The sequence below is a fragment of the Bactrocera oleae genome, chromosome 5 (genome assembly GCF_042242935.1).
Source record: "Bactrocera oleae isolate idBacOlea1 chromosome 5, idBacOlea1, whole genome shotgun sequence".
NCBI classification, from domain to species: Eukaryota; Metazoa; Arthropoda; class Insecta; order Diptera; family Tephritidae; genus Bactrocera; species Bactrocera oleae.
In genome coordinates, this window is record NC_091539.1 from 22,642,187 (window position 1) to 22,657,890 (window position 15,704).

General features: G+C 36.5%; 1 protein-coding gene and 1 long non-coding RNA gene across 3 annotated transcripts in view; both read left to right on the forward strand.

Moving 5' to 3' along the window:
- The first annotated feature begins 432 nt into the window (after nucleotides 1-432).
- On the forward strand, nucleotides 433-1,132 carry LOC138857530 (uncharacterized). The gene is made up of 2 exons (XR_011396628.1): nucleotides 433-820; nucleotides 906-1,132. It is a non-coding gene; the product is annotated as an uncharacterized lncRNA (long non-coding RNA).
- Nucleotides 1,133-4,215: 3,083 nt separating this feature from the next.
- The window catches only part of Cth (Cystathionine gamma-lyase), a 31,484-nt gene continuing 19,995 nt past the window's right edge, over nucleotides 4,216-15,704 (forward strand). Inside the window, exon 1 of one of the 2 annotated variants that reach the window (XM_070110057.1) lies at nucleotides 4,216-4,493. In XM_070110057.1, coding sequence (XP_069966158.1) covers nucleotides 4,344-4,493 — 150 coding nt within the window. In that variant the 5' untranslated portion in view covers nucleotides 4,216-4,343. The remainder of the gene's footprint in view (nucleotides 4,494-15,704) is intronic. The other variant, XM_036357668.2, reaches the window with a different exon arrangement.

The following is a 15,704-nucleotide window of genomic DNA, read 5'->3' on the forward strand; positions in this document are numbered from 1 at the left end:
ATAGCTGAAAAAATTTTGTCAGCGCGCAGAACAAAGTTTTTTTCATTTTCTTAATAGCCTTGTGCAAAAACTGATGTAAACAAATGGGTATTCGGAATTAATTCACTATATATCTATACCGTCATAGCTGAAAATTGTCAGTTATGACTGAAACGCTATCAGAAGTGAAAAATTCTTTTGCGCAGTAGATAATATAATTTTTATTTCTTTAATAAATTTCAAACTTTTAATCAAAATTAGTTATAATAATATGCCTAAATACAAAAAGGAATGCAACGAAAAATATAATTAAATAATAAATTATGAAAATATAAAAATAAATTTTCACTTGATGCCATCACTCCTCTCAATAGCTCTGCGTACGTCTTTCTCCAATCAGTGGATAGTTCTGAATTTCAAAATGCAAATGTAAATTAACAGTACTGACATATCAAATGTGAGTGTATTCGTGTACCCATCAGCAGTTTTTTGTAGGGTACGTTTGGTCCAATTATGGAATGTAAACAAATTGTCAATTGACATTTAGGGCTGGCAAAATATGTCTTCTAATAATATTGATTAAACTAGAGCAGGCACCGATTATAATGAGTGGAATTTAAGTTTTCAAGGGGTTTTCAGCGAAAACTGTGTTTTCGTTTGACAGATTTTGTATGGATGAAAACGCAAGTTTTCGCGTGAAAACCTCTTTTGTCGATGAAAACACGAATTTTGTATCGGTGCGTACATGGTATTAACCAAAAAAAGTAGCGGTAAATTTTTGTCGTAATCCTGAATTCTCTCAATCTTGCTGTCAAAGCAAATGTCTAAACAAAAGTTGTGTGTGAGTCTGCCATTATATTAGCCTATAATTGAAAGGAGTTAACACTGTTTCTACCATTTTTTTGGTTATGCAAACCATCGTAAAGTGGGTGTTTAGAAAGAACCAGATGATCGATGTATTCAAAGCTACAGCTGAGAGGGGTCCATGGAGAAACGTCAAGTCCGCCTAGGGGTTGAGTTTCTATTGATAGCCAAGATGGCGGACTTTTAACCGGAAAATGGTTGCATCTTGCTATTTTCTTTTAATTTATGAAAAAGTTGTCCAAAAAATATGGGTTATATGTAAAATTTTAATATATTTTAAGTAATAAAATCAGTGTGTTTTAATACATATCTATTTTAAAAGGCGCGGCTATTATTGGCAAATATCAGAATAATTAAGATATATATATATGCCTCTTTTGAACTGTGGTAAGTTAATAAATACTTACCACAGAAAAATGTAAGCAACCATGTCAAATAACGGGGTCCAGAAAATGCTTATTCATCGAAACTGGAGACAAGTTTTATAAATTTTAACGGAAATAATAATTATATAATATTAAAAACAATACTCGAAATCAAATCACTTTAGTCAAAATACGTCAGTATTGCTATTGAGCACGGCGTAACAGTGGTGCTTAATTATACACTACATTTTTGGAAAGAAATATATCTGCCGTATTTTATACTATAAAGATATTGCAAATTTAACCAATAATTTATTTAAGAAGGCTATATATTAAAAAATTAAATAGAAAACGTAATTTGTGATTATAAAATGTATACTTATACTCCGTCCGTTTGACAAAAATTTGTTAATAAATTCAAATGTGTTGCCAGTATTGCTATTGAGCATTGCGTAACAGTGTTGCGTAAGCTAATTTTAAAGTACTTTTTAAAAAGGAAATATATCTACCGTATATTATACCATAAAGATATTGCAACTTAAACAAATAATTTATTTTAGGATTCTATGTATTTAAAACTAAACGTATAGCTATATAACAGTATGATAATTAATTTTTGTAAAGAGTTATATGTAAAATATTGAACATATTATAATCGCTACTTGCTGAAATACAGAGACAGCTACCTGGTATGCCTACCATATTTTATATCATGAAGATATTGCAACCTCAACAAATCATTTATTTTAGAAGTCTATATATTTAAAAACTAAACAAAGAACTATATAATAATATGGTAATTTTTTATGTCAAGAGTTGTAATAAAATATTGTACAAACATATCCACCGATAAATTATATACATATATGAATAACAAAACGTAAATAAAATTGTGATTAAATAAATCTATACTTAAATTAAAGAAAACATCGGAACAGTTACTATTTTTTTGATATAAGTACAATGAGAAATTTTGCTTTATTGTTTAAATGAATTATTATCACCTGTCGGACAATGATAAGTTTTGCTTTTTTGATTATATAAATTATTATTACTTACTTATAATATCAAATTTTGTTACTTCTTCCCTTCCACTCATAGTTAAATTGAAATTGCAGTTTTTTCATTAATATGTTAACCAATTAATAACCAAAAATTAAAATATTTATAAATAATTATGTTTTCTGCTATCCGCAACCCGTTTTAACCCCCGCCACCCTAACACACCGTGGCATTCTTGTTGGTTTTATTGTGAACGTACGCCTCAGATGTGGCGAAACTACTGTGAATGAGTCTTTCGCAACTCTTTTCATTCAAACCAGGGCATCTGGAGCATTATATAAGCCAACAAGTAGCCAAACAATCAGCTGTTTTCCTATGTGTGTGAAACAGCCGTGATCAGCTGATCGAATCGACAGAGTTTTAAATAAAAGGAGTAGTTTAACAATTTGTTTATGAACATGTATTTGTAATGGAAATAATAATGAAAACTTTCAATAATATTTTCGAAACAAAATATTATTATATATTTACTGCTTTTCCTCACCACCTCTGAGGTTGCAATTAAGGCGCGTTACCGATCTTTTTTGGGTGTTCGGTTCCCCAGGAGGCCTATATTCACCCATATAATATATACACTTCTAAAACAATCTACTTTTCATAACAATTATTCAGGTACATGAATCAGGTTCATGAATATTAATTACATTAACAATATAAGTTGAAATATTCAACTTGATTTGAACAAAAACGAAAATAAATATATAAAAATCAGGTACAATTCAATTGTATTCATGAACAAATATAAGTGAAAACAATCTACTTGTAATAATTTTAGCCAAAACAAAAATATATATAAAAAATTAGGTACAATTCAGTAACAATAAGAATAATCAAAACAAACTACTAAGTAATAAATAATATTTACAAAATATTCTAAATCACCCACAGCGAAATACTAAATAAAAAAAACCCTATCAAAGGAATAGTGGTGAAGAGAAGGGTCCTATACTTGGTACACGAAAATACTTAGAAAACAAAAAAATATGTAATAAGCGTACAAACCTAATCACAAAAATTCTCATTTTTAAAATCATAGATCCAGGTAACTATGGTGGTTAATGCGGTCTTTGGATAAACATTTTGACAAATGTAAAAGAATTCAGACTGACAGACATATATGTAAATTCCGACACATATAGGCAGACAAACGGACGTGATTATTTATGTGTAACACACAAGAACTTAATGTTTTTAAAATCACTTTGTTTCACTGTTTTGTTAAAAGCATCTTTTAAGAAATATGTTCTAATTCTAATGAATAGACATTTTATAGTATCGGAATTACAATTTTCACAACTTCCCCTTCTGATGGGAAGGGATACAGCGGTACCTCCAAATCGCAACCAGCAACACACTTTCTTCTAGGCATCCTTAAAATCATTACACAAATATTAACAAATCTAATATACTAATGTTGTTATACTTACTCCGGCTGTCTCCTTGAATAACTAAAAACACTAAACTGCATTATTTAAAAACTTAATTGAAAACTTAATTTATTATGAGTGAAACTTAATTTATTTCAAAGCTTCTTATGCTTAAAAAAATGTCCGTTGAAATGATTTTTGACATCACACAGTTGCACGAAATTCATAGAATTTACAAACCGTTAAACAATAATATATTTGATAAAATTGGAAACATTTAATAATTTTTCAATACAATAAATATTAATTTAAATAATAATATGTAAATTTAATCTTTAGGAATTAAAACAACCAAAAAATATTTGAATATGGAATAAAAACATTCTTAAAGTTATAAATTTTAGAACATAACACGGCAACACACTATAGCAGATTTCTGTCATTTGGACGTTTTAGTAGTAGAATATTGTTTGGCAACCCGTACAAAGTGTGACTTGAGTAGCAGAATATTGGTTGGCAACCCGTACCAAGTGTGATTTTAGTAGTAGAATTTTCGAGGCAACCCGTACCAAGTGGGATATTTTTGCATGTGTATTAGTGAAAATCTTAGGATTTGTTACTTGTAGTTTTATACAATAATCTGCAGTGGGAATCAAATAATTTAATTGAAGTACAGTGCTTCAAGAGATAAGATTTCGCTTACATTATGGGCCCACTTTTTAAGAAACAACCTAAAGGCTTCGCCACGAAAGCAATTCATGCAGGACAAAATCCTTCGCAGTGGAATAGTAGGAGTGTTGTTCCTCCTATTAGTTTGAGCACAACATTTAAACAGCGTGGTCCCGGAGAACACGAGGTGTGTATAGTTGCAAAGATATATTTAAGTGTTTCATTTCGTGTTTTACACTGATAGGAACCAAGTGCCTCTTGTTATTCTATAGAGTAGTTAATACGTTAATATACTTTAATGTTATATTTTTCAAATAGATTTGGAAGTATTTCGGTTTACTCTTGTGCACGTTATCAATTTTCATGTTTGGAATAGCATTATATATAAACAATTCTTATCCAAAGGAAGTCAATATATATTGTCATCATTTTCTACAATTATAATTGCAATACAAGATAGTTTATTATCAATTACTTATCTCTCAAAGAATATACAGTTACTTTTGTTTGACAAGATTGTAATCCAAAATATATTGTTTTAAATGAAAGTTGTAGAACCGAGATGGAATATGTCGAGATTAAATTTTAACATTATGTTGCGATTATAAAGTTAATTTTTAATGTCAAAACAATTATTTGGAATGTAATAACTGATAATTTGAATAAATGTCTTGGGGGAAACTTCAGTATACCATCCCACGATTTCAGGGGTAAGAGGGGTATTGTTGGATAGAGGAGATTCTCCAGATAAAGATTATAGCGGGCGGAAACTTATAGTTTTTGAGATATCTGCATTTTAAGTTGAAAATTTCACAAATTTAATCTTACAATTTCTCAATTTATAGTTAATTTTTCTGTTATATTATGCACTTATTATACACTTACACTTCACAACAATGTTTCTACATTATTATTTCATATAAATTATTTTAATATTTGCTTTAAATAAGCATTTTATTTTTACACAATTTTTGTTATATGCACAATAACAAATGGGGGGTGGGCTTTATTTAGCATCCCACGATTTCAGGGTTAAGAGAGGTTAAGGTATGGTTGGATAGAGGAGATTCTCCAGATCACGAATATATATAATTATTGCCGCCGGAAACTTATAGTTTTCGAGATATTTGCATTTTAAGTTGAAAATTTCACAAATTTCATTTTACAATTTCTCGATTTATGGTTATCTTTTCTTTTATATTATGTACTTATTATACACTAACTTTTCACTTCAATGTTTCTACATATTTATTTTATATTAAATATTTGAGTATTTGCTTTAAATAAGCATTTAACTTTTACACAATTTTCGTAATATGAACAATAACAAATGGGTTCCATGTTGTCAGATAATAAGTGTTGCCATATCCATATTATTACACTTTACATTTTTATACTCTCGCAAAATGTTGCTACAGAGTATAATAGTTTTGTTCACCTAACGGTTGTTTGTATCACCTAAAAATAATTGAGGATTATATATATATATAAATTATAAGGATGATGAGACGAGTTGAAATCTGTGCGACTGTCTGTCCGTCCGTCCGTCTGTGCAAGCGATAACTTGAGTAAAAATTAAGATTAATGAAACTTGGTACACGTGTTCCTTGTCAAAAAAGTGAGGACGAGAAAAAAAGGTGGACGTAATCGGACCACTGTCACGCCCACGTAATGGTATTAATCGTAAACGTATAAAGGGCCATAACTAAGCCGTAAATGAAGATACAGATGTGGCACAAATAATCACATTAAAGATTTTTAAACCGCAGATGAAAATCTTTAAAAAGCGGGCGTGTGTATATATCTTCTAAACCAACAAAGCTATATCGTCTAAAATTGTGCAGGACAAAAATTTTCAACCCGTCTTACGATAGTGTGAAAATGGATCAAATCCACCCAATCCTCATATAACGGTTTTGTTAAAAATTACTAAAAGTGTGATAAATAAATAACTAAATGTGTCAGAAACATTCGATTTTAGATCCAGAATGGCAAAGATCGCATAGGAGCTGGTGTCAAAATTGGACGATGGGCGTGGCTCGATTGATTTCACCCAAATTCGGTACATAACATTCTTTTGAAATCGGATTACAACCACGCCTACTTCCCACTTAACACATTTGTAAAATACCATCTGATTATTTCAGATTTCAGTATACAAATAAAGCACCAATTAACATAACGAGATAGAAATTTATAGGAATATTGCTTTGAAGTGTGTCATCTTAAAAAATTGTCCAAATCGAACCAAAACTGTATATGAAACTTGACCTAGCCCCTATATAACTAACATAAAATCAGGGTATGTGAAATAATTTAACCCAGGGAGCATTTTATTTGTACGTGGCATGTTAACAGTACGTGGTATTGGCAAAAAAGGATAAACATCGGATCAATACTACCCCAACACACATATACTATATATAATGATTTTCATTTTCCTAACAAGTTTTATGGTGAATATGTCGTTCAGTGTGTAAGTTATATATTTAGAAAGTTGTTGGAAAATTTGTCCAAATTAATGCAATCAACTCGTCCCTTTCTCAGCCCCATATAATGATTACCGCCTTTCCACCTGATTTTAAACCGTTCAAATTGGCTAAAATGTAATATTTAAATGGACAAGTTTCCCTCAAACTTATATAGTTTTTTAATATAAAGGGTTGCCAGCACATGAAGGCATTTGATTTTTGCAAGTTGCAAGTGGTTCAATTACACCCGAACTTAGTCCTTCCTTACTTTTTGATAAGAAGAAGTATGATATCGTACCGACTTCACTTTTATGAATTTGGATGTTTTGAATTAGTGTTTGTGCCGAATTTAATAATTTATATTATAAACAAAGAACAACATTTTATACATATGATGACATTTTATACATAGTTTTATCTGTCCTTTTTACTTCAGAAATATTTTTTTAAAATCATTTTTATATAATATGAAAAGGTAATTAGCTCAGAGGTACAATAATAGATACGCTATTAATTTTTTTTTTTTTTGTTACTTCAAGTTAATGTTTATGCAACATATTAAAACTCATAAAAAAGTACACTCAGAAAATTTTCGCACCCAATAGCAAATAAATAAATATTTATAAGCTTAAAAGAGCAGCCTAATTCGAGGAATACCCTTTTTAATATTTAAAATGTTACTATGACGAGAATCCACTATATCCAGACACGACTATATATAATATGAATGATTTTCGAAACAGGCTTAACTACAATTGAGTCTTAGCGACATCTAAAAATGAAAATTCAGTCAACCGAAACAGAAAATAAACATAAATTACTAATATAAACAATACAGTGCAAAAGAAATTAATATTCACCATAATTAAATGTATATGTGGCAATGATAATCCTGGTCTACAATGGTTTTGTTGTCCTAAATATAAGATATTAGGTCGAGTAAAAAGTATATATGTAGTAGAGATGGCGTTATTGTCTATAGTACTTGTGTTACGTGTTTCCTCGCGTTAAGTTCTGCAGGAACTGCAGATGCCCCTCCCTAATGTGATCCTGTGTACCAAATAACAGTCTTGTATCTTATTGCGGAGCTTAGTTATGGCAATTTATTTGTTTTTGATTAATGGCGTTTTGTGGGCGTGGCAGTGGTCCGATTACGCCCGTCTGCAATACCAACCATCTCACGGTACCAAGAAACATGTCTACCAAGTTTCATAAAGATATCTCAATTTTTACTCAAGTTACAGCTTGCACGGACGGAAGGACAGACGGACAGACAGTCACCCGGACTTCAACTCGTCTCTTCATCCTGATCATTTATATATATATAACCCTATATCTAACTCGATTAGTTTTAGGTGATACAAACAACCGTTAGGTGAACAAAACTATTATATTCTGTAGCAACAGGTTGCGAGAGTATAAAAATCCATGACATCGATGGATATCCTACATATTAGGACAAGTAAAAAGTTGGTTCGGTTTTTATCTAAGAGATGGCGTTATTGTCCATAGTACTAGTGTTACGTGTCGCATCATGTCATACTATACGGCGCTGAAAACGTCTTTATTCGCTAAAAGTTTGTCCTTGACAGTTTTTCCATTGATTCACTCAGTACGTTGTGAGTGCTCGTCAAAGATGGACACCAGCAAAGAGAAAATTCGCTATATTTTACAATTCTTCGATCAAGGCGAATCGGCTGAAAAAATTAATTTAGTTTAAGGGCCCGATACTGTAAACGAACGTGTAGCAGAAAAGTGGTTTGCTAGGTTCCGTTCGATTAATTATCGGTAATTTCGATGTCAATGATGCACCACTCGTCGGGAGGCATGTCGTTGAAAATTGCGATAAAATTATGGAAATAGTGGAAACAGACCGTCACATGAGCACTTATTTAATTCCTGAGGAACTAAAGATAAGCCAGAAAACCGTTTTGAACCATTTGCATAACCTTGGATTCAAAAGAAGCTCAATGTTTGGGTGCCACACGAACTAACGCAAAAAAACTTGATGGACCGAATCTCCATCTGCGAATCGCTGCTGAATCGCAAAAAAAACGATCCGTTTCTGAAGCGGATTGTGACTGGCGATGAAAAATGGGTCACTTACGACAACATCGAGCGCAAACGGTCGTGGTCAGAGTTCGGGGAAGCGGCCCAGACGGAGGCCAAGACCGGATTTTACGGCCAGGAAGGTTGTGCTGTGTGTTTGGTAAGATTGGCAATTAATCATCTATTACGAGCTGCTCCCCTATGACCAAGCGCTCAATTCGGCCCTCTTCCACCAACAACTGGACTGCTTGAAGGCAGCACTCATCCAAAAGAAGCCATCTTTTATCAACAGAGGCCGAATTGTGTTCCATCAGGGCAACGACGGGCCACACGTCTTTGGTGACGCGCCAGAAGCTCTGGGAGCTCGGATGGGAGGTCCTGATGCACCCACCTTATAGTCCGGACCTGGCACCAAGTGATTACCATCTTTTCCTGTCCATGGCGAACTCGCTTAATGGTGAGAAGTTGGCCTCAAGAGAGGCCTGTGAAAATTGGCCCTCCGAGTTTTTTCCCAATAGGGACCAGCCTTATACGAGAGGGGTATAATGAAGTTGGCATCTCGTTGCCAACAATTTTACGAACAAAACGGCGCATATTTGACTTAAATCGGACAAATGTACACAAAGTTATCATCTTTTGAAAAATCAATAAAAAACCGAACGAAATTTTAACTTGACCTAATATATTTGGATATACATACATATTTGTGCTCAAAATTCATGACGCGTTTAAAGATTTTGTAAAATCTGCTCTCGTTTATTTTTAAATCTTTATTTTCATTTTAGATTACAAAAATTATAAAATATGAAACAAAATATCGCTTTTATTTTGAAAAAAAAGATACATCAAAATAAATAAAGAAAAACGTCGAAAACATATGTTATATTTAAATTAAACGCCTTTTATGAGCTTTCCTTTATAATTTTCCAGTTGGCAATCTCTTTTTAAGTACAACCAATAATCTGCCATAATCGGACGTTCCGATCAATCTTAATACATTTCTTCATACCAAAGGCTCTTTTCTTTAACCATAAAATTAATTACAAGATTGAAAAGCAATAAATGTACGAATATAATAGCAAAGTACGCGCGGAATTCAGCGCTAAATCTCGCATCCACTCTGCAATATTGATCAGCGCTGATCGAAATCGGCTTTGCGCTCGGCTCGGCTTTCAGCGTCCACTCTGCACTCGCCCTAACATTCTAAGAGCTAATATGAGTACCAATTATATTATTGTTAAAAAACCGGGTGCGTTCCGGTTACTTAGACCCGAATGTCGTGGGAACAGATCAATTATATTATTATTACGATACTGTACAAGCGAGGCAAATGACGCAATTAACGCCGTTCCCACGACAGTCGGGTCTACGTAACCGGAACGGACCCGGATTTATTCCGGCCAAGGACTGTCAACTCGGCAGAATTCTGTCGCTACAACAACAACAACAACAACGCAATTAACAGATTATTTCGACGATCTAACCCAGTTTGGATCGGTAAGTTTTAGATTAAGTTTGTCGTCATTGGAGCAACGCCTAGCAGCAGGGTTGCTCCGTATCCTCCTGACCCGTGCTGGCATCGAGTCCAACCCGGGCCCCGAGGTATTCTACTGCTGCGTATGCGCAACAAGGCTCCATCCAAATTCCACCTCGGTTAGGTGCAATACATGCAATGGATGGAGCCATCTTAAGACCTGCTCGGGCCTTAAGACACACAGGGAGTGGACCACGAGTTACGTGACCCCATGCTGTCAACGCAATAATGCGACATCTGCCTCAACGGCCGTGAAACCTGCACCATGCTCGCGCACTGCGCTGCCACTCCAGTCGAGTGGCCAAGATAGGACCTCCACGGTCCTAAGGAGCTCACATAGACAGCATAACTCCCAATCTGACCTGAATGACGAAGCCCCCACCAGAATTATGGGCACCTGTAATAGCTCGCCAGATATTACCATCGCTAGCGGTGGTCTGATAAATAGTATAACCTGGTGACCTATGTTAACTCTTGCATCAGACCATCTACCCATAATTATCTCGATCGAGAAACCTCCCGACTTTATTTCTGTGGACAACCGCACTTATGTTAACTTCAACAAAGCTAACTGGGTCGGCTTCACAGAATTTACTGAGAGCACCTTCAACGCACTATCCATTCCTACGGACGTCATCGTTGGCGAGCGTCAATTCCGCAAGGTGATCGTTGCTGCTACTGCTCGCTTTATACCGGCTGGAAGAATCGCGGAACTCCGCCCCAATTTCCCAGCCGAAGCAGCTGTATTAGCAAATGAGCGCGACACCTTACGCCATGCCGATCCCTGTGATCCCCGAATAAGGGACCTCAATTTGGAGATTCGGCAAATGGTAAACCATCATAAGCGGACAAAATGGATAGAGCACCTGAAGTCCTGCAATCCTCCCCAGAGGTGTGAGTAAGCTTTGGACTACTGTCAAGGCTCTGTCAAATCCGAGGAGACATGACGATCGGGTTGAAATTCAATTCGATGGCCATGCCTCCTCGGACCCGAAGAAGTGCGCGAGCTACTTTAGCCGGCAGTTTATACTGCACCCTTCGACCGACAAGGCCAAACGATGTGTTACCCGACGGCTGCGCAAAATGCCAAAAGACTGCGCACCACTTTCACCGATGGGGAGGTTCAGAGTGTCATCAAAAAGGCGAAATCGTCTAAATCCATCGGCCCTGATGGAATAAGCATGCTGATGTTAAAACACCTAGGCCCAACGGGAGTAAACTACCTCACCAAGGTCCTCAACCTGTCGATATCCACTCTTCAAATACCCGATGTGAGGAAAGTCGGAAGAGTGGTCCCACTGCTGAAACCTGGGAAACCCGCCAACAAAGGGGAGTCTTATCGCCCGATAACTCTCCTTTCCCCAGTAGTGAACCCTTGAGGCCTTGTTACTCCCGTCATTCACCCACCACCTGACCCTAGCAGACCATCAGCATTGCTTCCGTAAAGTGCACAGTACCACCACAGCACTTAGCGTCATAAACGCCCAGATAGTTCATGGCCTGAACCAGAAGCCACCCTGCGAGAGGACGATCCTGGTAGCGTTGGACTTGTCAAAAGCTTTTGACACAGTCAATCACGCAACGCTACTTGAGGACCTGGAACAATCAACGCTCCCTCCAGGGCTGAGGCGGTGAACCATGAACTACCTGAGCGGTCGACACTCATCCGTACTATTTCGAGGTCAAAACTCCAAACTCAGGAAAATTAAACAGGGGGTTCCGCAGGGCGGTGTCCTCTCCCCGCTACTGTGTAATTTCTACATTTCAAAACTCCCCCAGCCACCAGCGGGAATTTCAATGACCTCGTACGCAGATGACTGTACGATATTGACGTCGGGCAATGGAATCGATGGCATGTGTTCAAAAGTAAACGGCTACCTCTCCGATCTTTCTCGCTTCTTTTCTGCAAGGAACCTAACACTCTCCCCCACTAAATCCACAGCGACCATCTTCACCAATTGGACGAAGGAGTACAGACTGGACCTGAACATTTCAGTCGATGGCACAAAAATTCCGACAGTAAATAACCCTAAAATTTTAGGCGTCACTTTGGACAGTCTGTGCTCTTTCACTCCTCATACGACCGCGATAACTGCCAAAGTACAGAGCCGCAACAAAATCCTCAAGTCGCTTGCCGGCAGCTCATGGGGAAAAGACAAAGAAACGTTGTTGACAACATACAAGGCAATCGGCCGGCCGGTCCTCAATTATGCAGCCGCAATATGGTCGCCTGGATGCAGTGACACGCAGAATAAGAAGCTTTAGACTTGTCAGAACACTGCACTCCGGAATATCACGGGGTGCCTCTTGATGTCCCCAATCGAACACCTACATAGCGAGGCCCGTATGCTTCCGGTTAAGGAACATAACGAGCTCCTCTCCAAGCAGTTTCTGCTGGGATGTTTTAACAGAAACCACCCCTGCAGACGCCTGCTTGCAGCGGAGCAGCCTCCTAGGAACATCAAGAGGTCCTTCCTTGACTACGTCGACGACATCAGACAGCACGCCGACCAGACTTCGGACGCAACTAACTTCAGACAGGCACTGACCGCCATTCACAGTGGAGCCATTAACACCTTCACCGACTCCCTCTCAGTGAATGGCGTAATACGAGTCAAACCACCACCCATTGCAGACACAGAGCTCGAGTTGCCTCGCGAATCTAGAGTGACCCTCGCGCAACTTCGTTCTGGATACTGTAGCAGGTTAAACTCCTACCTATCCAGAATAGACCCTGACATACCAAAAACATGTCCTGCATGCAATGAGTCTCCGCATGACACTAACCACCTCTTTGCATGCCCAACAAACCCCACTCATCTAACACCCCTCTCCCTATGGTCCGACCCCGTCGAAACAGCTCGTTTCCTGGGCCTTCCGTTAGATGACCTCGACGACAACGAATCTAGAATTTATCACCCAAACGGGGATTAGATAATCGTTACAACAACAACAACGCAATTAACACAAAAGTAGACCTAAGATTACAATGAAATTTCTTGAGTAGGTAGATAATTGTATTACGAATTGATATATTAAAAAAATTTGATTTTGATAATTTTTGAGTTACGTTTTTGTAGTTAGTGTACGATATGACTAAAACGTAAGATAATGACCGCCGATTCGAGCAGAAATCTTTTAACAAATTCCGCAGAGGCAGACGTCGATGTCAAGGATTTTAGGCCCGGACATCAGTCGTAAAATATCGAGGCACAAGTTGTTAAGGGCCACCCCTAAAGTAAAGGAAGGTTAGACGACAATGCTTTGTACGCTGTAGTGTCGTGGAGGGAGCCCTTATGAAAAAATTAATACACGGTAGGCATCTTTATCGAAATCGAGGGGCCTTCAATAATGTGCCGAATCGGACCTCAAGCACCTCATATATAGTCTCCTTTGCGACAGAATGGTCGTACAATGGTCGGCGTGGGCAGTATATAGCCGTCAGGTTTAAGTCACTACTGCGTTTTTATACGTATTGTTGTAGCTTGTAACTGGGCTGTTGCATGAGATTCTCAAGCATGGTGATTTAATCGATTCCTAACACTGCTGTTCCACCATGCGCCTTTCCATATGGGTGCTTTGTAGCACAGAGTCTAAAACTAGATATAAGAAAATTGTTCTTATTTGTTAGATGTGTTTCAGATAATAACATTAAATCTTTACTTTTTTCATTTCTCTAATCTACTAATCTCCAGTTTGTAATTTTTCACTTAAAAAAGTTTACATCATTTGGTTTTGGGCTTCAATTAGATCTTGAATCATATTTTGCATTGTTGATATAAATTGTGTCATACATTGAGTAAGATTTTTCAACACTACCGCTTGGTTCTGTTTGGGGCAATTGCGTTTGAACAGTGTTCCCCTTTACCACATTTGCATAACTTTCATGGACTACGTTAGTTTTAACATAACCAGTGATTTAAATAATTTTGCTACGGGGAGTGTTCATCATTTGGTTCTGACGTGCTTGAATTACAAGCGACATCCTTGATTTCAGGTTTTTATATACAGGGCAACCCCTATAATTAGCAGTGTGATTTCCTCCACAATTGCTGCATTTCTTCGTTAAATCCTCTTTCTCAAGCGTACATTTAGACGTAAGATTTTCTAAAGGGTTATTCGACGGTAATTCTAAAGTGGAGGAGATTTTTTAAATTATATATAAGATATTTTTCTTGTCTGGTGGGAATTTGGCATCAATTCAATCTTAAACATTGGTGGTGGTATTTTATTTCTATTGAAAAATTAACTACAGCTTTCATCTCATAACCATATTCTCTGAGAGCTTTCCTGATTTCATTATAGTCTACCGAAGACTCAATACCTTTAATGACAACAACTATTCCCTTCGAGCTTTTTAGTTGATATGAATAGTTATTTTTATTGTTACAGAAATTTTACAAGTTTCATAAAATTTTTTTCTTACAATGTTTTTGTAGCGTCCAATTTCAATTTGAATTGTTGCTCCTTTTTTAATTGGTGCACTCTCACCTTCGCTCCTTTTTTCTTTCAGTGTCCGTACATTTGCTGATACCCGCATGGTTGCTGGTGCCTGCAGGTTTGTAGTTGCACAGTTACTGCTGCTTCTGCTGAGAGCATACTCTGCTTTGGTTCTTCTTCTGCTGTTGAACGCAACGATGACTTATTTTTGTCCCCCTTTGTTTTTTTATGCTCTTGCCACATGTTAATAATAGTTATAGTATAATAGTTTTGTTCACCTAAGTGTTGTTTATATCAACTAAAACTAATGGATTTATAGTAGATATGGAGTTACTATCTGTCTGTCCGTCGGTGCAAGCAAAACTTGAGTAAAAATAAAGATATCTTAATAAAACTTGATACACGTGTTCCTTGGAATAAAAGTAATAAAAGAAAATAAAAGACGAGTTCTTAGATGGTCGTAATCGGATCATTGCCACGCCCACAAAGCTCCATTATTCGAAAACCTATAAATTGTCGTAACTAAGCCGCAAATTAAGATACAAAACTGTGATTTGGTACAACGAATCACAATAATAATATTAAAAAAGTGGTCGTGTCCCCGGCCCCTAATTGGTTTAATGTATATATCTCTCAAACCATTCATGCTATATCATACAAATTTGTACAGGGAAAATCATTTCGGCGTCTCTTGTTTCAGTGTAAAAATGATGATAACCCCACTTACTTCCCATATAATGGTTTTGTTAAAAACTACTAAAAGAGCGATAAATCAATAACTAGTTGCGTCAGAGACATGAAATTTTACACCCAGGTGCGATGGGCGTGGCACCAACCACATTTAAGTGAAATCATAATCCGATTATACTCCACCAATTTCGACTAAATTTGGCATCTAGGACTA